Source organism: Fringilla coelebs (assembly GCF_963513975.1).
Source record: "Fringilla coelebs genome assembly, chromosome: 1".
Classification (NCBI taxonomy): Eukaryota; Metazoa; Chordata; class Aves; order Passeriformes; family Fringillidae; genus Fringilla; species Fringilla coelebs.
The window spans coordinates 37,663,375-37,687,843 of NC_140028.1; the positions used below are offsets into that span (position 1 = coordinate 37,663,375).

The following is a 24,469-nucleotide window of genomic DNA, read 5'->3' on the forward strand; positions in this document are numbered from 1 at the left end:
GCCCCTTAACCATTATTATCATTAAATGCATGAAAAGGCAGTGAAGACATTGCTTTCCTATGAAATGGAGGATAATAAATAAGGCAGAAAAAGACTGGCATCAGTGACAGATTGGTAAGCTTGGTGATCTGCACAGTAAAGCAGTTCCTCCTCATGTTCAAGTGGAACTTCCCATGCATCAGTTTCTGCCGGTTGCCTCTTGTCCTATTGCTTGGCAGCACTGAGAAGAGCCTGACTCCATCCTCTTGTCACCTACTTTTAAGATATTTATACACATTGATGAGGTCCCCTCTCACTTGTCTCTTCTTGAGGCTGAACAAACCCAAGTCCCTCAGCCTTTCCTCTTAAAAGAGACACTCCAGTCCCTTAATCATCCATCTTTATTATCCTCCACTGCACCCACTCCAGGAGTTCCATGTCTCTCTTGTCCTGAGGAGCCCAGAACTGTGCTGCACACAGCTCTCCAGATGTAGTCTCAATAATTGCTCTATGCAAAGCATATAGTCATAACTTTTGGAAATGACTCATATGCCCTGATGATCATGTTTTTCATGATACCAATATAAATGTAGGAAAATAGCAGTTCCCTTTGCTCTGCATCAGTTGAACCAATTGGAAAAAAAATCCTTGACTGTAATGTGATGAAAAATGCTTTATTCTAAACTTAACTGCCAAGTTACTCAATTTGAATGACTGAAGTTTGCTTTTTCATATAGGAGTTTGTGACTGTAATAAGTAAGAAATCAGTTTCTTTTCAGTGTAATTTGAAACTGCCTTACTTGAAAATGATGCAATTTGCCAGCACAGTCCCTAGCTAAGTGTTACTCCAGGCAATTGAAGTACGAAAGAAGTAATGAAGTGTCTGTTTGTTAAATCTTCTAGCTAAAAAGAAGAAGAAGCCAAAGCTCTTAAACAAGTTTGATAAGACCATTAAAGCTGAACTAGATGCTGCAGAAAAACTACGTAAGAAAGTAAGTTTTGAATGTTTCACTCAGGACTGTACACAGTGGACAAAAATCAAGAAATTAAATACTTGTAAAAAGAGAATGAATTTTAGATTACTTTTTGTGAAATTAACTTTTTGAAATAATGAGTGCATATTTGTCCTTCAAGTTTAATTTCTGCTGGATAGTTTGTCTTAAATTTTTTAAAGTTGTTAAGTGTATGTCTGTTCATATGTGTTTGTTAACCTTGAAGATATGTAGCTTGATCATTGAATTTCTGCTTAAATGGATCACATCAAACAGGGTCAGTTCTGTCCTATCACTCTTGTGCAGTTGACTACTGAAGTCAAGTGCTACCAGATAACTCTGTGTGTGTTAGCAGGGATCTCTCAGTGAGTGTTCTGATGCCTCAGGAGCTTTAGGTGCAGATCACTGAATAGGTGTTGTTTCTGTTGAGATTCTGAGTCCTGGGAGTGCCTAGGCTGCTGTACAGCTGCTTAGAGGATGAAACAGATGTTCCTGCTTCTCACCAGGGGTAGCAAGACCTTAACATCAATCATTCTGTTTGGGTAGTTCTGAATTTAATAAATTTGACCATGAAAAAGAAACAAAAAACCCCCCAAGCTCTTCAGTCATCTCCCCCTTAAAGCTTCCAATTTTATACTTTCATTTGAATATTTCAGAAAATAATACCTTTGCAGAGATGTCCCTTTTCCAGATATGAGATTAAGTAGTGAAGCAAGATTGTGGCTGTTAAAAATGAGGGACCTCAAGTCTTTTGAATTTATTTCTTGTTAAAACTCTGATATGTCTCACAGACAGTCCTAGCACATAAAGAACTGCAGGTCTTTGTTGTACCCTAGATTTGAGTTCTTGATTTTCAGGACATACTGTTTTGACTTTATCTTGCCATCTATGCAGCCCCAGAGTTCTGGTAGGTCTGTGATGGGACTGGAGGGCTCTTGCATAGGGAGCACTAACCTCTGGCTGCCACTGCTGTTGTTCCTCACTACAAGCCTTCTTTACATGGTAGAACACAAAAGCAAAAGAAATTTTCATGCTTCTTGTAACTTAAGCAATTGGTTAATCAAAAGTAGGCGTACTAGACGCTTTTGATGAATCTGTAGGGTCAGCTTGTTGACTCTCTTTTCCTGCTGTATTTCTTGATATGTTACAGATAGTCATACATGTCATGTAGGAATCAGGATAAATTTAGGAGCAAATCAGACCTGTATAATATTTGAAGATAGCAGGGCAGTTGTGTATATTTCATACGCATATAACTCATATTTATAAAGCTGTAAAGGGTGGAAGTGGCAGCAAGATCTATTGCCAAATGTTGCCAAGCAGTTCTTAGCACCTGTTTGACAGTGAGGCTGGTTCTTCTCAACATCCATCTGTACTTGGTAGTCCATGTCCATCACGGGATCAGCATCCATCAGGAGAATGCCACAGTTACACTTGGACTTGTGTGACATGTCCTGAGGGACTTTGTCATGCATAAACTTGGAGGAAACAGCCATACACTGTGGTTGAGTCTACAGTATCTCCCTTAGAAGAACTGTAGTTATGATGCTGTTCATCATGAGAGGTATGCAGAGGGAAAATTTCCACCTGTCTCCAGAATTTTCTTCTTATTCTCTATTATTTCTGGTCTGGAATTTGTTATTAGCAGTAGGGTCTTTGCTTTTCTATACAGACAGGTTATTCTCATCTCAGCATTTTATCCAGTCAACAAGGGAGAGTGAGTAAAGTATGAAAAACCAAGTTATTAATTTTCACCATGAAAATTAGATTATATTGTTTCAGAAATAATGACAATTCCTTTTAAAAAGGCAATCACAACAAAAGTATGAGTGAAAGCTGTTGATGCAGTCTGCATTGTTTAGTGTTTGTTCTTTAATTGTAAAACTAATATGTTATTAGGTCCTGCATCCTTCAGCATTTTTATTAGATAGAATTGCTGATAAATATCTCTGCTTTTCAGGGAAAAGTTGAAGAAGCTCTAAGGGCCTTTGAAGCATTAGTGAATCAATATCCACAAAGTCCTCGAGCAAGATATGGGAAAGCACAGGTACTGAGAAAAAAAAAAGTGATGGGTGTTGAAAAAAGCTAAAGTAAACATTTTGTTTTACCAATAGAGTTATAACACTATTTAGAATTAATTTATAAATTTATGCTGGTTTTCTAGGTAAAAAAAAGGAATCATGTGATCTGTCATGTGTATCTCTTCAGTCAACTGTCCTTCCCCAATTACTTTGGCAGCTTTTGTGGAACTTCAGTGGGAAGTACTGTAAATAACAAAAAAAAATAAGGTACATCCTGTAGATCTCAGGAGAACTGTCAAGTAAATGGCAAGAGATAAACACCAACTAATACCCAGGGCAGGAACTACAGGCAGAACCTAGCTGTTACATGCTGTCTGCTGTAGCTAGGAAATCAACACGTCTGTCAGCCTGGGATAAATGCTACTTTTTACTCTAGTGGGAATAGAGAAGAGGATTTTGAGTTTTTAGAGAGAAAGAGTTAAAGGATAAAAACCACAAATTCTCAGGCAGTGAGGCTTAATTAGCTTTACTTGTAGAGTGAGTTATGTTTCAGGTGTTTCCCTTAAAAAAAAAAAAAAATAAAAAAAATTAAAAAACCAACCGAAACCCAGAAGGCATCAGAAAATAATCTCTGCATTTATAATACTTTGAGGTTGTGCTGAGATGCCTCAAAAGGGAATAATAGTAGGATAATCCTGCTGCACTAGGAATAATACAAAACTCCTTGAACTCCTGTTAATCAAGATAAAAAAGTGAAGCCCTCGCTGCAGGAAGGAATTGTACTGTTAGACAATTATGAGGATCTTGGAGTCACAACCAGTCTCCACTTGGTTAATAATAGTCATGCTAAAACCAAAGCTGTGATTATCCAAAAATCTATCACACTTGATTCAGAGCAGGCCAAATACTTCAATGCTCTCTGTGGTGACATTTTGCTGAACTCTTTGCCTCTTTACAGTAGGAGACCACTTTGTTCATATCCATGATGAACTTACAGTTTTACTATCTACCAGTTTTTACAAATCTACTCATTATATCTAATAGAATATGCTTCCTGCCTCCTCAATGGCTTTGGGGAGAAGGGCAGATCACTGCAGCCAGTTATGAAATTTATTTTCATTCAGAATTCCCATCTCAGTGACCCAACTTCATTTGTCCATTTGCAGCAATTTGTAGTTGCCTACTGCCACTTTAGTAATCCATGAGAGGTCAATACAAGCCAAGATCTGAAGAAATAATTAGGTGTATTTCCTGGAAGTGTGTAAAAACAACAATAAATTCATTTTCTTGCCTTTTAAGGTTCATACTAGTCATTTTACTGAACAGTCATATTAATATTATCAATGGCAATTTTATTGAACCCAGTATGTGTAAGTTTAAGCTGTCTGAAGAAGAAGAAAACCATGGGGCTTCAGACAGATGGATTATTCTTAAGATTTGCATTGTAACACAGTATTATTTTTAAATGGGTATTCATACCAACAAAATTCATTTAAATTTGCTGTTTCTCATCACCAACTAAAAGTAAAACTGCAAAGGATATGGTTAAAGGCCTTGAAGATTAAAGCTAAAGAAGGTCAAGAATTCACCACAAAAGTGTAGTTCTCCTTTTCTTTGAAGTATGAGCCAGCATTACATGCTAATTTTGTAGATTCAATTTTCAATAAGACATGAGGATTGATTTTTTCTGGATCCTTTAATGGATTTAAAAGGCAACTGTTTTCCAAAAAAACCTGCAAAATATTTCATTGTTGGTGTGTTTTTCAGAAATATGAGCAATTCTTTATTTGCTGTCTGAATTACACTCGAGCCAGATAAAATGATACTCTACAGAATTCATTAACATATTTACAGCTGAAAAGAACAATGGATAGTTTTTAACCTCCTTAAATGATTTATATCACTACTCATATAAGGTGGAGTTATGCAGATTTTATTCTGACAGTTTTTACTTCTTTGTTATAGATCTGGAATATTTTTTGCCCTGCAATTCCTTTGAAAAAAGGAGAAAAAAATTTCCTAGTGAGCTCACATCAGAAAAAATAAGTTATTGCTTAAAACTGATTTCTGAAGTTGTCTCTGAAAGCTGTTTGATGAACTGTTTGGCTGAGTAACCATATTTTTTGGTATTTCCAATACTAAGTTTTAAAACAACTCAAGGAAAAAATTAAAGGACAGAAGTGCAAAGAGATTTCAGATATTTGTTATAGCATATAGAGATAACACAGTTGAAGCAATTTCATTCAATTTCATTTGATGCAACAGTGAATTTAAGTAGATCAACAACAGCTTCTGCACCATCATGCTTGTGATACATCTGCCATGGCTCTTAAGAATATCAGCCAATAGATTTAGAAGTACTTGAGAAGAATGCATCAAACATGTGAAAATAGATACATTTCTATAAACAATTCAAAGTAAGGCTTTAAAAATTCTGCATTTGAGACATAGTCTTTTTCAGCTATGGAAGCAAAGTGTGAACATGCCTTACCACAGGTGAGATCAGTCATAGATTCTGTTAGATTCACTGAAGCTGTAATTGCACTGTAGAGAGCTCATATATCCTTTGGTCTGCTTCTGAATTTGATGCTCAAATTTAAGTTTTGAAGGAGTTGTATGATACATATTCTATCAACATAGGGAAGGCAAAAGGCAATTCCTAATTCATTTTGCAATAAAGAGGGGTAAATAAATGTGTCAGAATAGATAAAAATGTTTGTGGGTGTGTTTTGACCTGTGTATTGCTTTCAAAGTAAGGCTTAGTATACAAATAGTCCATAGGCAAAATTTTGCATTTCTTCTGTGTTAATAAAACAGATTGCTTCATCTGCTTTTGAAAGCAGCAATTATGAATTCTACAAATATTAATCAAAAATCTGTATTAATGTATGTTTAGGTGCAAATTTTCTCATACTTCTCCTTTCAAAGTTTGTAGGTAACAAGATTTAATGGTAATTCTAGTTTTCTTTCCCATAAAGCAGAATCCATATTCTAACAATTGCATAGTTTGCCTGGTAAGAAAATCGTTGGTTTTAAGACTAATGGATTATTAGGGGTTCTAATAATGGTTTTATTATTCTTTCTAGTCTGAGGATGACTTAGCTGAGAAAATGAGGAGCAATGAGATGCTGCAACAAGCTATCAACACCTATGATGAGGTGGTTAGTCTGCCAAATGTCCCTTCAGACCTGATAAAACTGAGCTTGAAGCGAGAAGCAGACAGGCAGCAGTTCCTTGGTAAGTTTTGAGGATGGTATAAAAAGTTACAGGAGTTGTCTGAGTGAGGCTTTCAAGACATCACTAAGGATTTTAAGGTGACAATTCCATTGAATTTTTGGTTGGACTTGTCTTCGTAGTATCTTAAATGAAAACCATTTTTACATTATTTAATGTTTTTCTAGGGAACTAGCGTCTATAATTTAGGATAATAGTGCCTGTAGAAAGCTGCAGCAGATGCTATGAGAAAGTATGATGATAGATAGTCAAAAATTTTTATTTTGGTTGCTCTGAAAAAAAAGAAATTTTCTTTTTTTACTGCAGCTGAAGAAAATCAAGAGGAAATTACTGGCATAAGCAGAGGAAACAGACTCAGAATAAACTTCAGAAAGCATAGAGAAGAATGGAGTTGAACACAGGAAGAACAGCCCCAAGATTTAGGTTTAGATTCTAGTTTTAGATCTCAATTCTGTGATGTGTGAGAGGTGATGGTTAGAATATGAGGCAAAATCAGCAGTTCTGCTCCTATGGGTTGGATTTTTAATATCAAGTTGTTTTGTTCCTGCTTTTCCTTAGCAAGGCCTCATTTAGGAAGCCAAGGAACATACTTAATTTTAAGCATATATAGCATGATAAACTTCATAACAGAAGTAGAGTAGAACTATTACTTAACACTAGAAATCAACTGAATTTACCTAATCAAGGTGAAGTTTATTAATATATGTTTACTTAGTTTTGTCCAGCGCTTTGCTATCTGTGCATGACAGAGCAACCAAAGCTTAAATAATGTTATTTCTGCACTGTGAAGGGTCCTCCACAAGAGGCTGCCATAGCACTGTGTGATTGCAGTGATTCTCTGAGACATTTCTGCTACACCCTCAGTGACAGCCAGGCTGCTGAATGTGCTTCTGTCTGCACAAGTTTTTCCGGGTTCTCCCTCTTGATTGTCAGTGAAAGTGAACCACTTGCCTCTAATTTGTGTTGCCTTAGATGTTGTGTGAACATCTTGCAACTGTTTCTTATATCTGCACTGGTAATGAAGTCTTGTTCAATCAACTCAGGTCGCATGAGGGGCTCTCTGGTTACTCTACAGAAATTAGTTCAGCTGTTTCCCAGTGAGACTTCATTCAAGAATGACCTTGGTGTTGGTTACCTCTTGATAGGAGATAACAGCAATGCTAAGAAAGTATATGAAGAGGTGAGTTTCCATTCCAGCCAAAAAATTACTATTTACATTTGTATGTTCATTTGAAAGATTGCTTGATTTTAACTTTTTTAGTTTTTAAACATGTCACATGTGAGATTTTTGAAGGGTTAATGCAGATATAATTTTTTTTTCTGCAGTTATCTTCTAATTTTAATTTGTATTTTCTGATACTGTCATGCCAAGTTTTTCCTCATTGACAGAGGAATTCAGATTATTTCCATATGCCTAATAATAAAAAATCTATCTTCTGGTAATCAAGTCTGGAATGTATTGACAACACATCTAGATGTGTTGTATGTAACAGGTAATATGTAATGCATACTATAAAAAATGATAACCAATCTTCAAGACAAAGGAAGCAGAAGTAAGCCAGTTTCTTTACAGGAAGAGCATTTCTAACCATGTAATCAAGTAGATCAGTTCTCACAAAGCTATTTTACCTTAGTTTTTTCATCTTTTTATAAGCAGCTTAAAATCTGTTTTTCTTTCATGTTGTTTGTAGCATGGACAATTCATTGGATTTATATTTCTGTCTTATACTGTGGTTATCTGGCTGAGGAAACTTCACTGCCATGAAAGGCCACTCTGCTCCTGTGATCTAGAAACCCTGTTAACATCTGGAAGCTGTCTGACAGATGTGGAGTCTGACATCATTGGCAGAGCACAAATCATCACACCTGACCAGGAATGGTCCTGTTGATGTTGGCACACTCGTGGTGCTTGTGTAGGACAGGCTTGCTAATTGTCTGGTTGTGGAGGCTGGAAAGGGATCAGCAGGATTAGTGCCACCTCCTGAGAATAAAGGCTTAACTTTCCATCCCCCACATCTGGGAGGCTGAAGAGATTCTCATCTCTGATAGCTTCTCAGAGAGAAGGAGGATGTTCAACCACATGGTTGGAAGCAGAAGCCAAACACTAGGAATACCATTTTTTTTTCCTCAAGCTCCTCTGGTAGTCTCAGATGTTGCCAGAATAATGTTTGCTTTGCTACTTTGGCTACTTTTTAGGTCCTTCCATAAAACATTTCTGTCCAATAATTTTTGGCTTGCTGTCAAAATTTCTCAGAGGATTGGAAATATTGGCTTTTAAAGGTAGACTTTATCAAACAAACCTGCTACTCAGGCTGCAAGGAATTTGAGAAAACAAAAACATACTCTTTTCAGGCAAGATTTTCACATGCAATTATTCAGTGTTTTGTTGCAAACAACATAATTGTTAGAATTTCTCAATAAATAATCACAGGGATTTTTATACATGGACAAAGGTCATGAATTTGCTATATAATTACTTTGATACTGAGTTTTTTATACTTCAAAAGAAATATATATGGCTCTGATGAAGAACAAATATGCAACTAGTGTGCTTTTAACATATTGTTTTCCATTCTTTATCCAGTGTAATTGCTCTGTTTTGCAGTTCACTAACACTGAAATAGAATAGAGCATAGTGATGGTCTGTCATTGTAAAAGGAGGACAAATAATTTTTTTTTAAAGCTTTGGATTCTTTTTCTTTTTTTTTTTAAATCATGGTGGGTTTGTCTGTATTTTAGATATTACTCATGCTGAATTCTATCACAATAATGTATTTTTTTGTTGTTGTTGTAATTCAGGATAAGTTTGTAAATTCAGGATTTTAAGATAGAATACCCAAAGAAACAGGGAGAATCTCATATGTACCTGCTTTGATTCTTGGTTCTACTGAAGGCATCTTGGATGATTTTGGGCAGATTGCTTAGGGGCTACATGGCCTGCTCTGGAGTGCTTTGCTCAGCTGTTGCAAGGCATATTTATAAAGTGCTTGGTTTTGAGCTCCTACCATAGGTGCTCAGGTTCTCTGCATGGTAGAGAAGGGAGCAGAATGAATAGTGGCTCTGAGGGCCTCAAGGAGACATCCTGCTCTTCCCATGATTTTTAAAAAAGCTGGAAGACTTCTGCAGTGTGACTAAGTCTTCTGCAGTGTGACTAAGTCCTCCTCACTTGTGTAATCTTTTCATACAAAAATGTTAAGAGAGCACAGACAAGAGCATGAACTCATTGCTGCAAAGTAGACCTCCAATATTTATGAATCCTGTGTTCTGTTTCCCAATATAAGGATGTTCATACATTTTATTCAAGTGTTCCTTAATGTAGAAAGGACAGGTATCTTAGACTTCAGTACACATCCTCAGGAGAGCATACCCCTTATTCAACCTGAAGTCTCAGCTTTTTGTTGATTTCCCTCTAGCCTTATTCGTGGTTGTCTAAATTCCTGTGTATGTGGTACTTGTTTCTGCTGCTCAGGAAAATTCCCAAGTAGTTAAACACTCTTCTCTGCAGAGGAACTTAAACTCCAAGTTTCCCATTTCCTGGGAAGCTGCTAGATTCATGGGCAAAATCTTTACTTCCTGCTGCAGCATTTCAATCTCCATTCAGTATTACTGATCTGTGTTAAGTATGCACTGAGCACATGCAGCCAATGAACCCTGCACAGGTTCTGTTCCCTACACGGGATCACTGTACATGCCATTTCAGACCAGACTAACCCGAGCTTGCATCATCTCCAAGGAACTGAATAGAAGCCCAGGGAATCCTAGTAGATGAAAACTTTCTGCTTTAGCTTTACATTTAGTAGTCAGTTTACCTATTTGCCAGTCCATTCTTATTTTTCTTTCCAAATTTGTTACATCTTAGTAGCTTATTTTAAAAGTCTTTAATGTATGTTTCTTACCTTAGCTACAGAAATAATGTGTATAAACACTGAACTTCAGACCAAAAGAGTTTTTTGCTTCCAGCTGTAGTGTGGTATAGTATAACTTGCCCAAAATACACTTTTCTAGTTTGTGTTTGCCAGAATTTTTTGCTGAACCACATATGGAAAATGGTGTCCAGCTGGGGAGGATTTCAGTTTTGCCTCTAATATTAAATCATTTTCTTTTGAATTCACTTAGGGACATGGAAACATAATGTTAAGGATAATCCTAGTAGAATTCAGTGCTATTTCTATTTTCGAAGAGAATATAACTTTAAAAGTAGTCCTGGCTCAAGCATCCACAGATTATAAAAAAACACAGCAAAAGAGAACTTTGTAAGACTGGTTACTCAGCTAATAGCTCTTTTTCTGCCTCCATGCTGAGGCATGTGTGCATGGTTCAGTGCAGCATTATAGAGACAGGCATAAGCCAGCTCTGATTGAGCTATCTCAGGTACCAAAACCAGAATATCCACATTAACACAGTACTCTGCCATGGCTAATTAGTCTCTGATAGCCCCAGAGGTTAATTTCTATATCCATGATTAATATTTAATGGGCTATGAGCAGTTTAGTAAAACTTATTTCTAAACATAATTAATATTGCACGCAGCAACAGCAACAGAGTGGTACAATTTACATTAAATACTTCCAGTGTAATTTCTGCTGATTGTATCTCTTTGCTTCTCTTTAGGGGCTCTGAATGTAGATCATTCCTTAATGCAACTCGGCATAGTTTAAATGAACCATAATACAGAAAATTCTATTCTGTCTTAATTAATCAGATAGCTTTATCCTATAGTCAAAGAAACTGTAACGAAATTATGTGCCTAATAAATATTTCTGTCAGTCATTTCATTTCACCCTGCAGGTACAGATTCTTGGATCAAAATAATTATACACAGAATCCTGTAGTCAAAAGCCATAAGATGCAGGAGGTGGTAGTGTAATCTTATACTAGAGATCAAGCTCATCCTTACTGTGGTACTTTTTTCCTAATATGTCTCATACTATGGACTTTCAATAGATTCTCAAATTGTTTGTTCCTTCATAATAAGTATTTTCTGTGAAAAGAAGTAAAATATTGCTATTTTTAACTCATAACATTTTGTACCTTCATGGCTGTGATTTTTGGTTTTGCTTGGATGTAGTTGGTGTGTTTAAGATTTGAGAAAAGAGAGAAATTGATCCAGAAAACTTCTTATGATTTTGCTTGTAATTATTTTGATTGAAAAGTTATTTCAGACAGTGACTGGAAAAGGCAGAGGGAAATAACTATAATGTATGCAGGCATTTTATCCACAGCATAAGTTTAGTAGCTTCAGAAATGGATTTAGGCAAGAGAAATTGCTCATCTGTCTGTTGTTTTGTGTTTAGCAGCTGTCTAGACATTCAGTGAATACCAGCCTCTCGAATTCCACTGCCTGCCAGGCTCCTGTAATGATCCTGACGTGTTGAAGGTCTATCCTAATAAAACTGTCCACCCTTATTTTAAGGAAAGAAGAGATGTAAAAACAGATTAACTTAACCATGTAATTGATATTGCATAGAGCTACAATGATATTGAATATGTACATCATAGAAATGCCGACCTGAAAAGTAGATCAAGACATTCTCTCTAGTTTTTGCTCTTGGCTGAGGAAGACAAATGCACTTAAATTATCTGACTGGTGGGGGGGGGGGGGGGGGTGGGGGGGTGCATGCTCCAGAATTCAGGTTGGCAGCTTCACACATCCTTCCCCTGAAACACTGCCCCATACATTGATCCTTTCCTACAGCTGTCCCTGTACACACAAATCCTTCTCTTCCACAGTCCTCATTAAATATCCATCTCTGGACATTTTCCCATGAGTTTCCCTTTTCTGCAAAATTAAGCCAGTTTGTAAACTCACATATGATCTGAATCTTGTTGAGGGTGCAAAATCTTTTAGCCGAATTTAGCATGCTTAGTCTTGGTCAAAGAGTGCAGCACACAACTACGCAAGAATAATTTATCCATCACCTTCTAGTGTGAAAGCACATTGAGCCACTACTGCAGTCGACTTTTAATTACCTTCTTTTCATGGTCAGAAAAGTGCACACTGTACCAGAGAGTGCTCCAGTTCACCCCTGTGCTGAGAGTGCTCTTGGTGTTCCGGGGTTTGCAGATCCCCGTCTCAGGATGCTGGCATTACATTGCAGCTTCTTTCTGAATTGTAGTCATTATGCTTCATGTACTTTCTCTTGCAAAAACTAGTTTGCTAACATTGGAAATCTAATTTAAAACTATTTCAGGTATGTTTCTGCTGCGGGTTTTTTCAAGAGTAGCTGCTTTCCTTCTGATTAGTCCAACCTGGAATAAGTAACTTAAGTGTTGATAGTGGGTTTAATTCTGCAATGAAGCATGCTATAACTCAAGACAGAAGTGTAGAAAAGGACAAGTGAAAAATAAAGCAATTTCTGTTGAAATAATTTTACTTCTGAGACTTCAAAGTTTGGTTTTTCTGGAGAAAGCACAAAAGTGAATGAGGAAAAGAACGCACAGACAAGCCAAGGATTTACCCGAGAATCAGTAATGGAAGAAAATACCATTGCATTACTAAGTGGTATTACATACACAGGTTTGTTAATTTGCATAGATTCATACAGGTGTATTTAGTCAATTTTCTCTCAAACAGGTTCTAAGTCTGGCTCCAAATGATGGCTTTGCCAAAGTACATTATGGCTTCATCCTGAAGGCAGAAAACAAGATAGCAGAGAGCATACCTTATCTGCAGGTACTTTTTCACTCACAGTAAATGTTTTACCATCAAACAGTAGAATTGGACCGTATGAAATATGTCAGACTAGAAGTGTGCTAATTACTAATCACTGCTTAAGCTATTTGTTGGAGTTATACTGGTGTATCACTGCTTACAGACTGGAACAAACTTGTACATTGAAAATCATCAATTCTTAAACATCACATATTGGTTTTATTAATGGTTAACCTGAAGTACAGAGCTCAGAGCCTCAGATTCTTTGAGGTTGGTAGTATGCTGCAAATCTAAGGTTCCTGAAAGATGCAGAGAAGGCTTATGTATACTTCTGAAGGTTTGAGAAGAAATACTACAATATAAAACCTTGGTCCAGCTGTATAATATGCTTGTGTATATATATTTATAGGGTCAGGGGCAAGTATCCATCTCTGAATATTCCTCTGTCTTGGAGGATTGAAGGGAGAGGCTGGGGGATTTGGAAAACTGATAAAGTTTCTCAATGACTTTCGACTGACATACTTATTCAGCTTAAGTTCCAGGGTACCGTGGTGGTTACATTTTTTACCTAGTTTCATAGCCTGTCTCTTGCATAGGATTGACAGACTATTTACAGCAATCAAATGAACTCTTTCAGAAGTCCTGTAAGTTTTCTTATACCTTTCATTTTTATTTATTTGTTCATGTATTTATTTATGTAATTTTAGGAAGGACTGGAGTCTGGTGATCCTGGCACAGATGATGGACGTTTTTATTTTCATCTGGGTGATGCATTACAGAGAATGGGAGACAAACAGGTACATGTTTAACATGTTCTTTCTTTAAAATCTAAATCTGTGAGTGGCTGCAGAACCCAGAAAAGCATTTAATAATGGGCTTAGTGTTGAAAGCAAGAGTAGTCCAATTGCAACAACAATCCAGCATGCATGTGTAGAAGTCAAGATGATCAGCAGCAAAAACTCTGTTGTAGGCATTACAATACAATCTCTTTGCATCCCTTGCTTTAGATTTAACTGGAAATGTTGAAACTGGCATAGGGCATCTTGAAATAAGGGACTAAAGACTTACAAAAATTTTAAATGTTTCTAGAAACTGTTCTGCTTATGTCACTTACAACACAGATTTTAATGAGAGTTAAAAGAATCAGTTACATGTGTATTACTGTATAGAAGTTCTTGTATAACACTGTTTTGTAAATCTTCCTTTCTTTCCAAGGAAAAAGCACCAATGAGTATGAGATAAAAGAGGATCAGGAGAGGACTGAATGTGTGGGCTGAGTTATGAAAGTTTTTCAATAACTAAATTAGTAAACCAATCAGGAAAACAGAAATTTGTACTGTGTATCTGTTGAGTGGCCAACAAAAACAAACATATGATGCTGGAAGCCATAAGTTTGTCTTTTGTTTATTTGAAATCAAATTATACTTAAAAGTGAAATTTAAGTGTATGACTTTCCACTGTGGTCATGAAAGGGGAGCAAAGGACTTTTTTTGAAGACTCTGATTAGTCATGTACTTCAATATGGGCATGAATTTAAAAACAACAGCAAAAAAAGAAATCCAGTTCCTAGGTGGGAAATATGAAAAGAATAAGCATTAAAAATCAGAGTAGAAATAGCCATGAAAATCACTGCTTTTTAATTACTTAACTAGTAATGTGTGCAATATTAATACCTAAAAAACTGTAAAAAATGCTGACCCCTTTAGTGCTGTGGCCCAGTCAGTAGGTGGTTCTCCAGTATGAACTGTAGACAAGTGGGCTGTGATGAAGCCACTGTATGTGATCTTTCTCAAGTCTAGTTCAACAGTTTACCTTTTTTTTAATAATTCATGGAACTTTCATTACCATACTTTATACATACAGCAGATCTAGAATGTAATATCTGAATTTTAAGCTAGATTGCCTTCCCTCAATACTCTTCCAATGACATTTTTTTTAGTTGTTCATTTATTAGTAAGAATTAGTTTGCTTCATCTTACTTAGAAACACATGCACACACAGTCTGCTTTCACACTCTGACTCTGTCTCCCTCTCTCAAATCCCTGTACATTTCCATGGAACATTCTGGGTTGAGTTGCTGAGCCTAGAACACCCCATTGCCGTTTGTTTGAATAAAGGTACCACGCAGGTGTAATTAATGTACAGCATCTCTAACCCCAGGATAATAATGTGTTAATGTTTATGGAGTTAATGGCCAAATCTGCTGTAGAAAAAGTTTAATTAATGACAAATGAACTTCTTGGGATAGAGGAGACTTCTAAATTTATCAGTGGAAAGTCCATTGTTCAGCTAAATTTTTCTCACTGACCTTGCTAGACTTGCTGAATTTCAAGATTTAATCAAGGAAACAGATCAATATTTAAGTTAGATGTGAAATTGCCATCACTGAAGGTTTGTTGAAAGGAGATATTCATCTATTAGAGCTAAATTAGAAATTATGAATGTGGCCTTGGGAAATGTGAGGGGAACAGTATTGAGTATGCCCTTTCCAACTATAATTTAATAAAATGCCATACTGGCTTAAGAAAAGAGAAATTAAAACCATGGAAGTTATTACACAACAAAGCACTTTTCACACAAAATGTATAAACTGGGTGTATCTCAAACAATTTCTGTCCTGGAAAGAAGAGCTACACTGTTGTAGCTGTCCATGTTCTCCTGCCAAGACCTGCATGAGAAAATAAATTTTTCACTGAGTCTTGGGAATGGAAAGGATGAGTGAGGCAGCCTGACCCTATTCCATCCTGATAAAGGCAATTTCCGTAGCACAGTTCTTCTAATAAACAAAAATTAATTGTATTACACATCATAATAATAGCTGAAGTATCTTAAAGAGCAGCAACATTCATACTCATCACTCAGGGGCTGAAACAAATAATTCCCCTTATCATTTGGGCTAACTCCAGACACTGCAATTGTGTGCAGGCAGTCAGCATGAACCATCACTTGATATCTCACTGGTATTTTAACTTTGGGGAACAAATGTTATTATAAATCTTAATGCTTCCATTTCAGAAAGTTAACCAAGATAACATCAACATTTAAAGATATGCTGTGTATTATCTTTGTGTATTACCTTATTATTTTTTTGACCCATGCACAATTTTACTGAGCTTCTCTAGGGAGAAAAAGATGGCAGTTTATATATGATCTGCTGTTATTCTGTTCATCCACACTACTTTTTTGTACTTCAGATAAATACTGTAGGGAAACAATGTATTGCAGACTTTGCTCCATACTTTGGGAGACTTATAAAGATCAGAGTACCACATTTTTCAAAAACCTGAAGAAAGTTTACAGACTCTCAAAGAGGACTTTGGCCAGTTTCTGTTCAAGGCAGGGATTGCTGCCTGCCTCAGTCCCTCTGCTCTGGAATGATTGTTATCATATTTCCCTACTTAGCGGTCCTGTTTTTTTTTTTGTTTGTGGTCCGGATTTTTGGGGGTTTTTTGGGTTTGTTTAATTTTTTGGGGGGGGGAGGTTGTTTATTTTTTTGTTCATTGAAGGATTTTTTTTTTAAGTTATGTTATCTGAAATATTGCAGCTGTAGCAGCAGCGCTGGGTGGGAAGGAGGCAGCTCTGTGTAACTTTCTCTCCATGTGGTTTATCACAGTACTACAAATGCTGGATCTTTTTTTTCCAAGAATTTAATTTTCTTTCTTTGCTGCTATGCAGGGGTAAAACAACTTGTGTAAAGGGAGAGTAAAGACAAGAAAAGGTCCTGTATTAACTTCATCAGGTTTCTGTCATGTGATCAGTTAGGGTGTGGTAAAAAATATTTGAAGAAATTTAAGGGCATTTAAGTATTAGATAATTAACACTTTAGATCTGCAAAGTCATCATTGTTTTCATCATCACAGCATCTCTACTGGCAGCAGAAGACAGTCATTTTTCACTTGTAGGTAGAGGATTGAAACAGAGAAAATGAAATTGAATAAGATGAGAAACAATTGGATATTCCGGGTCCAAGGGCATGCATTACCAGCCCATATTTGATGTGAATGGCTGTGAGAAGATTATCCTGTTTTGTTAATGTTGGACTGGACTCTCTTGGCCAACTGATCAATTTTGTTATTTGGGTTTGTTTGTTTGTGTTTTTTTTCCTTAAAGTATTCATTAGTACATTTTATTAAAAGAATAACCCCAACATCCGAAGAGACACTCTGCTGTCTTGCCAGGAAGTGTTACTTTTTTCCTGTAGGAGCTTGGCTGATTTGAATTTGGTTGTTTACAACTGCAATGTTTTAGGCATACAAGTGGTATGAACTTGGATACCAAAGAGGTCACTTTGCATCAGTTTGGCAGCGCTCCCTCTACAATGTCAAGGGACTGAAAGCTCAGCCTTGGTGGACAGCAAGGGAAACTGGATATACAGAACTGGTGAAGGTAAGGCTTCATTATACTTTTGTTTTTATTAAAATTACTGCTATAATTTCAGTTATTAAGCAGAGAAAATGCTAATCAATAAGGTCAGAACTACTGATTGTGAATTCCAGACAGGACTGTCAGACTGAGCACAAGAATTAAATAAGACACTATAAAATATGCTTAGACATTTTCAAATTTGAGAATGGGAACAAGATGTCTGAAATTATTAATAAATACAAAATTTGCATGGTAGACAAATGTAACATCTCAAGTGGAAAATGACAGCACAATTTGGTAATGTCTGGAATACCCATTGTGAATTTATAATTAGTCAGGAAAGGCTGTGCTTTTGAGCTCTTGTGTAATATTTAGTGACTTTAGAAGCTTTTAATTGCACGAGAGAAACAAGTGTAGATGCCCAGTGATGGATTTAACAAAAGATAATAATGCAGAATTTAAATTCTTTAAAAGGTTTTTTATTTATTTAATGCAACACAAGTAGTGTGGTTATTGTTCATAACAATAGCTTTTATTTCCAAAATTGCATTGATTTTTATTAATTTACTACAATTCTAATAATAATTCCTAAAAAATTAGGAAGAGCCTTTTTTTCCTGTATGTTTCAATTATTGGTGTGTGGTTTAGAAAAACCATTATGGATAAATGATTTAAACCCAAAAACGTATATTTGTGAGGAACAAATTCCTTCAGAGTGGTTGTTTCTTTTATAATTAATTACATAGCATCTTTTAAAAAAACACTATGGAAGGATGGTTATTAAGAAAAAAAATAAAAGTAGTTTAAAAAGGAAGATTGCTCTTTGTTATGGTTTTGATGGCAACAAAAATAAGGCTAGAAATTTAGATTAAAGTGTGATTCTCCAATGTGATCTCAGCCACACCAAGAAGCAGGGAGCTTTATGGGCTAGCACATGAAATGTGCTCATAGTGAACTAATTCTTGAAGTATGTGGAGAATGGATGCTTCTTGCCATAAAAGATATGGAGAAACTGGGAACTTCTTAATATGCTTTTGTCAAACAAAAAGGAAATATTAATATTATTTGATTAGTGTTTTAGAGCTACATGCAGTGATGCTTTACAGTTCCTTACATGTAAGCCTTTCAAATTCCTATGTCACAGAAGGTAATGATCCATTCACCCTTGGCATGAGTCAGCTTTGAAGGGTGAAAGAATTCACTTGATGTTGTAAAATGGCCAGAGCTTCACCTTGAAGGTTTTTTTTCAGATGAATCAGACCATATAAATGGAGGCCTTGGTTTGGATCAGCATCTTGAGTGGCTTCTCAGAGAGAAGAGCTGCTCAGAAAACCAGCAAGGATAAAAATTCACCCCTGACCTCCACAGTGCAGCTGTCTCTCTGGAATTCAATAATACCTTTTCATTCCAATCATTTGGTGGTACATGTTTATTAGCAATATGACTGGTAATTTACTTGCACAGGTATCATAATTTGGGAGCAGTAAGATCTTTAAGACAACACTCACAGTTTAAAGCATAAAGCCAAAATGTAGTTATATGCATCAGGACAAATATTTGTATTGTTGGGGTTTTTTTGTAACTCAAGAAAATACTTGAAGTTTTGAAAGAAAGCAGGTTCAATTCTAATTACATACAATACTGGAAGCAAGATGAGAAGTAGTATTCTTCAGGAAGCAGCAAAACATTGTTGATGACATTAGTTTTCTAATTTCTGAAGTACTCCAACTTCTGTACATGTTTTAGTTAAAAATATTTCCCCTTCTCACAAAGCAGAAACCAATCACCAGTTAGTTCCTACTGCTTCATTTCAACACATTCCTCTTCTGTCTGTGTGGGAAATGCTCCCAAATCACTGTGGTAGAATTCAATATGGATATATACTGTATACATTGACACTGTACACAGCACTGGAGGCCCTGACCCTGTCTCTGAGTTTCACTGCTTGTTAAATGGGAATGAACTATATCTATACCAAGAACTTGGTATCTTAATAATGCTAACTGAGCATTTATTTGGGGCTGGGGCAGTAGTAAGGCTGAACTCTCTTTGGTTCATTCCATTAACCAGCACAGCTGTGGTCAGTGATATCTTACAGCACAGACCTGGCTTGATTTTCTTATGAAAGGTCATCTAGTTTCTTGGGCCTAGAGATGGAGATGTGAATTTTGACACTGCCTTGCTTCTTCCACAGAAAGTCTAAAGAGAAAAGTGTCTTTTTACGGTATTCTCAGTTCAATAACTTCCTTCTGAGGGGCATTCAGCTTAAGTAGCTGTAATCATACAGAGTGAGACATACTGTCCGTGCTAGTGGCATTGTTTGCAAGTGAAAGAAAAGGGTATTTCCACGGGATGATTCATTTTTACAGTGCTAAATAACTGTCTAAGCATGGCATGTCTCCTTTTCTGGTGGTAACTGTCCTACTGCTTTACTTAAAAAATGGGTCCTAATGCTTAACTTCCTGGTGGGTAAGGTTAAAAAAAGACAGTCTCATTCTTTATCTCTTTTAATATTACCTGCTTGCCTGGATGTCTTAAGGACGGGGGGTTTGGGTTGGGTTTTTTTTTGGGGGGGGGGGGAGGAGGCAGGGAAGACTGAGAATATCTCAGTAACACTTATCAGGGCATTGTAGATCTTAATGAGTGGAACTGTGCTGAAGGGAAGAGGAGTTTTAAATCTCTCTCGAGCTCACTGAGGCTTAAGGTTTTTTCTTTGAAAAATAGGAAGAGGCACCTGATTTCTCAGGGAGAAGAAAATACAAACAAAATACAAAATATTAGGAAGGGTGTGGTGAGTGATTTATGTAGAGATGTTCTAATAATGTTTGTGATTTACAGGCCTTTGGATCTGGGAATTCAAGAAACTGTTCTTCCCCTTTTGACCTCAGTTGAAAGGAAACCTTACTTTCTTCTTTGAAAACCCATCCTTTTCCTTTGCAATCCTAGCTTTCCTCAGCCAGTCTTACTGAGTCATTGCATCTTTCTCCAGTACCTTCTGTAGAACCTCATTTATAGCATTATTCTATTCTGGTGCTCATTAAAAAAAATAACACAAGTGATACAATGGTGTTGGATCCTAGAGACTTTCCACTGGTCTGAAATTAATATGTAGGCAATGACTTAATTAACTTTGTCCTTTCTGCATGTTGTGTCCTTTGACATTTGGAAAGGACCCAGATGATGCTTTGCCAATAATTTACTACAATTTACTGATTGATTAAAGTAGATCTTGTATTGTTGCTTTTCTCTGATGGCTTAGATTTTATTATACAAATTTTCAAGTGCTTCAAGAAAAGTGCAGAAAGACAATGAAAGTATTGGCAACAGAACATATCTTTATAGTTTTCCACAGGTTGACAGCTGGGCCTTAATGGTTTTGATAATAATAGTTAAACATTCATAGGCAAGGAAGAAATTAAATTGAAATGTGTATTTAAAGTGTGGTTGGATGCTTTAAGGGGAGGCTTGTGTTGAAAAGAACAAAGATGATGCATACAAGTGCTGAGGTTTAAGCTCTGTGAGTGATTGGATTTTAAGCAGTTTAAAACACTGCCCCTTGCTTGGAGGTTATCAGCCTTACCCAGTGGAGATGTGGTAACTGATTGTGAATGCTTTCCTGTTCTGTTTCAATAACAGAGTGAAGTACATTAAACCCTTCACCACAATTTTATTTTATAGTTCAGTGAATTAAAATGGATGTGTGGTCAGTAGTTATGCCTCACATGAGGGGTAACCACCTCTTAATCTCCTCCTGTGTCATTTATAACCACACATTGAAAGGCTTTGACAGCACAGAGTAAGGATACTTTCAATGGAATAGTCTCACATAAAAACCTCCAATATTAAACAATCCCTATTTAAATAAAATCTACATTATTGCCAGATGTACAGCAACTGTAAACTTCAATTGTTATTAGAAACTGTATTTAAAAAGCCATATGGAGGTTTATGGGAATCAGCTGCTACCAAACAAGTACATATGCTCCCAGTGCTTGTTGCCTCCTGATTTTTCAGTTGTAATCAGGATACTGCACTAAATATAATATTAATTTTTTGCTCTAACCTGGAGCTTGAATCCTTGCATATCATGGAGCCATAAGTACATTTAACTTTTTTTCCTGCAGATAACCAACTCTTAGATCAGGAGCTGTGAGTCCAAGTCCTGGACTGAAACATGCTTGAATGGTTTTTTGTGTTCTTACTGTTCAAGATATCCCTGAGAGTCTGTAGTATCAGGGGGACCAAGGCTGGGTGGTGTTTGAACTCCCCACTTTATTTCTCCCTAGGAGTTGTCTGTTGGTCATTATAAAGCACTCTCAGTGTGTTTTACAGATGGGGGTCTATGTTTTCAGGACAGAAACCCTATTGATAGCTGAGCAATTTATGTCTAAAACCATTGAGGATTTAGCTCAAAATTGATGAGATGTATTCAAATAAATTTGTATCTAACATGTTGGGGAAGGAGCCTTTAGACACAAGGACAAACACTCACCTTTATAGGTTAACCTTCAACCTGTGGCACTTGAGAGAGAGTAGAGGTGACAGAGCAGCTGTTGCCTACAATGCCTTGGACCACCAGTGCTCTTCGTGTGTCATCTTGTCTGCATGGATCAATGCTCCCTCTTTACCTTTTTTCAGCTGAGGAAGTAGGAGGAGTTTGAGGAAGCACAGAAGAACTTGGAGTATCTTCTAAAGTTTTGTTGCTCTATATCACTTTAAATTGAGGCTGGTGTGAGTGTAGGTTATTTTCTTCTTTCTCTTCTCCAGCCAGTGCAAAACAAGTACTGAAGCTGGCATTTCCTTTTGTAGGTAGGGTAGTGCTGAATAAGTAGCAGCACTGTTCTCATATACATCTCTGATTAGGTGGAAATTTTCAATCTTTTTTTGTAGCCTACATTTTGGAAAAGTCAGTATTCTAAAAACAAAAAAAAAAAAAACAAAAAAACCAAACATCTCCAAAACAAGTCTTTGCAATTTTACTTAATGCTAGCTGTTAAATGAGTGTTATAGAAACCATCAATGAGGGAGAATAACATGAATACCCTAGGAAAAATAAGTGTTCTTTCCCATTTTTTGATAGGCGAGAGAAAAAACCAATTTGTTATGATAGAGATTACTGTAATAACAGAAGTAAAATCCATATTTTCATACATTTTAGCCCAGCTAAAATTGCTCTAGTGGGAGAAAGTAGCTGTATTATAGACAACGTGTTCTAGGCAAAGTTTGCTTTGTTGAGCCTTTTATGATCTAGCAATATGAACCAATTTTGTCAGATCAACTTCTCCTTTAAGTAAAAAAGACTCAAGTGGAAAATGCAACTGTTTATTTTACATGAGGATGGCTAATAAACATGTGAAGTTTTAAGACTAAAAGGGGGCACTTCTATCACCTGGCACCTATATCACCTTTTACTCATCATATAAGGAGGTAGTGTGGGAACATACCATAACTTATTTCAGTGTGAAATGGATTGAAAATGTCTTACAGAAATGCATTGTTCAAGAGCACAAAGGAAAAATGAAAACTATTCACCCAAAATAAGGTTTAGTGAGAAAAGTAAGCTTCTGGGAAATTGAAGTTACTTTTATCCAGATCCATTGTTATACTGTGGTTTTTCCATTTTTATTGCTATAACATTAAAATGACTTATTATTGGTAGAATAAAAGGTTTTCTAAGCTATCTGATTTCTCTAAATATAATGTTCTGAGCAGCAGAGAACAAAAAATTTAATTCTGCTATTTTGTGAATTTGTATGTATGAAGTGTTAGGCAGCTCACACATTCTCAATCATTGTATCCATAAATGATCACCTGGCATTTCAAGTTGTATATGACTTTTTGCAATAGCATCAACACATGCAAGTGAATCTCAGCAAGCCTTTTTGAAGGTTTCAATCATAAACTTCAACTCAAGTGGTGTGTTTAAATTTGGCCTCTTTGGCCTGTAATATTCTTCCAACACCTGGAGTTCCAGGTTATGTAAGTGGTTTTCCAGTTGCAGGAATGATTCCAGGGTCACATGCACAGCATTTAGGAAGATCAATACATTTAGCTTGCAATACAAAATGATCACTTAAAGAGCCCTTAGGCTCATCAAAAAGCAAGTCAAAGTGAGGCCTGGTCTGCAAAGAGGCTGGCTATTGTTGAAAACTTACAATCCCAATGTAATTGAATCTGAAGACTGGTGTGAAAGTTATTTTTCCTGCCTTAACATGTCAGAAGGGAATAGAATTTAAAGCAACTTCATAATAAAGACAAACACTTTCTTTTATTGCCTTTAAATATATTAAAAAAGCTAATAATGGCAGGAAAAAATAAAAATGGTACTAAAGCCAAACACAGTAATTTCTCAGTGCAGTGACATGGCTCTCACAACAGTCCTTAGAGAAAAACTGGAAGCTCATTCGGGATGAGGGTCTTGCTGTGATGGATAAAAAACAAAGCCTCTTCCTGCCTGAAGATGAGAACCTACGGGAAAAAGGAGACTGGAGCCAGTTTACCTTATGGCAACAAGGTAAAACATTCTGTATTTCTTCTCTTTCCTCAATTTCATGATCTCAGATAACCATAGTGTAATAAGAAGTATCAACACAGCTTTTTCTAAAACTGTTTTTGTAATCAGTATGTACAGAGGAAGGGAATTGATAAAACCGTGTTTGGGACCCCTGTGACAATGAGCAGGAGTTCTTTATTCTAAACCATGTTGTCCCCAAATACCTCTAAGGGTCCCTTGAGTATGTTAACTGTTCAATGAGGGTATTCCTCTTCTAGCAAGGCTGCCAACCCTTTACCTGGTAATGCATAGTACAGGTAAGCCTGAGGGAGGATGGGGACCTGGGAGAAGGCACATCCTCAGTTCTGGGTTGCCAGCTAGGGGAGTTCTGTCATTCAGAAACAGTGTGAGCAAAAGGATATGACTTTAATGTGCCTGCTGCCCTGCCACTGAGCTGTGCACTGGGAGGCCCAGCTCTTGGAATGACCTTAAATTCTTATTAAACTCCACATATGAAAGAGTACTGTAAAATAAAATATTAAAAGCAAATTTATATCAAAATAGAATCTGGTGTTGAAATTTTATGATACTGGGGGCATTTTAAATATTTTTTCCTATGCATCCACGTTAGTGATTGTATGCTCAAAATAACAGTTTTTAATGGTAGAAAGCCTGGTGTTCACAAATAATGTAAAAGTAAAATGTGTAGGCTGCTATGATATTACAACATGGA

The 24,469-nt window shown here is 36.5% G+C and overlaps 1 protein-coding gene across 7 annotated transcripts in view; it reads left to right on the top strand.

Annotated features, from left to right (window-relative positions):
* ASPH (aspartate beta-hydroxylase) overlaps window positions 1-24,469 on the top strand; it is a 114,468-nt gene that overhangs the window by 74,699 nt on the left and 15,300 nt on the right. For all 7 annotated transcript variants that reach the window (XM_084215587.1, XM_084215591.1, XM_084215594.1 and 4 more), the window contains 8 exons: window positions 883-971; window positions 2,932-3,018; window positions 6,079-6,229; window positions 7,270-7,406; window positions 12,801-12,899; window positions 13,586-13,675; window positions 17,127-17,264; window positions 23,622-23,757. In XM_084215587.1, the coding sequence (XP_084071713.1) occupies window positions 883-971; window positions 2,932-3,018; window positions 6,079-6,229; window positions 7,270-7,406; window positions 12,801-12,899; window positions 13,586-13,675; window positions 17,127-17,264; window positions 23,622-23,757 (927 nt within the window). The remainder of the gene's footprint in view (window positions 1-882; window positions 972-2,931; window positions 3,019-6,078; window positions 6,230-7,269; window positions 7,407-12,800; window positions 12,900-13,585; window positions 13,676-17,126; window positions 17,265-23,621; window positions 23,758-24,469) is intronic.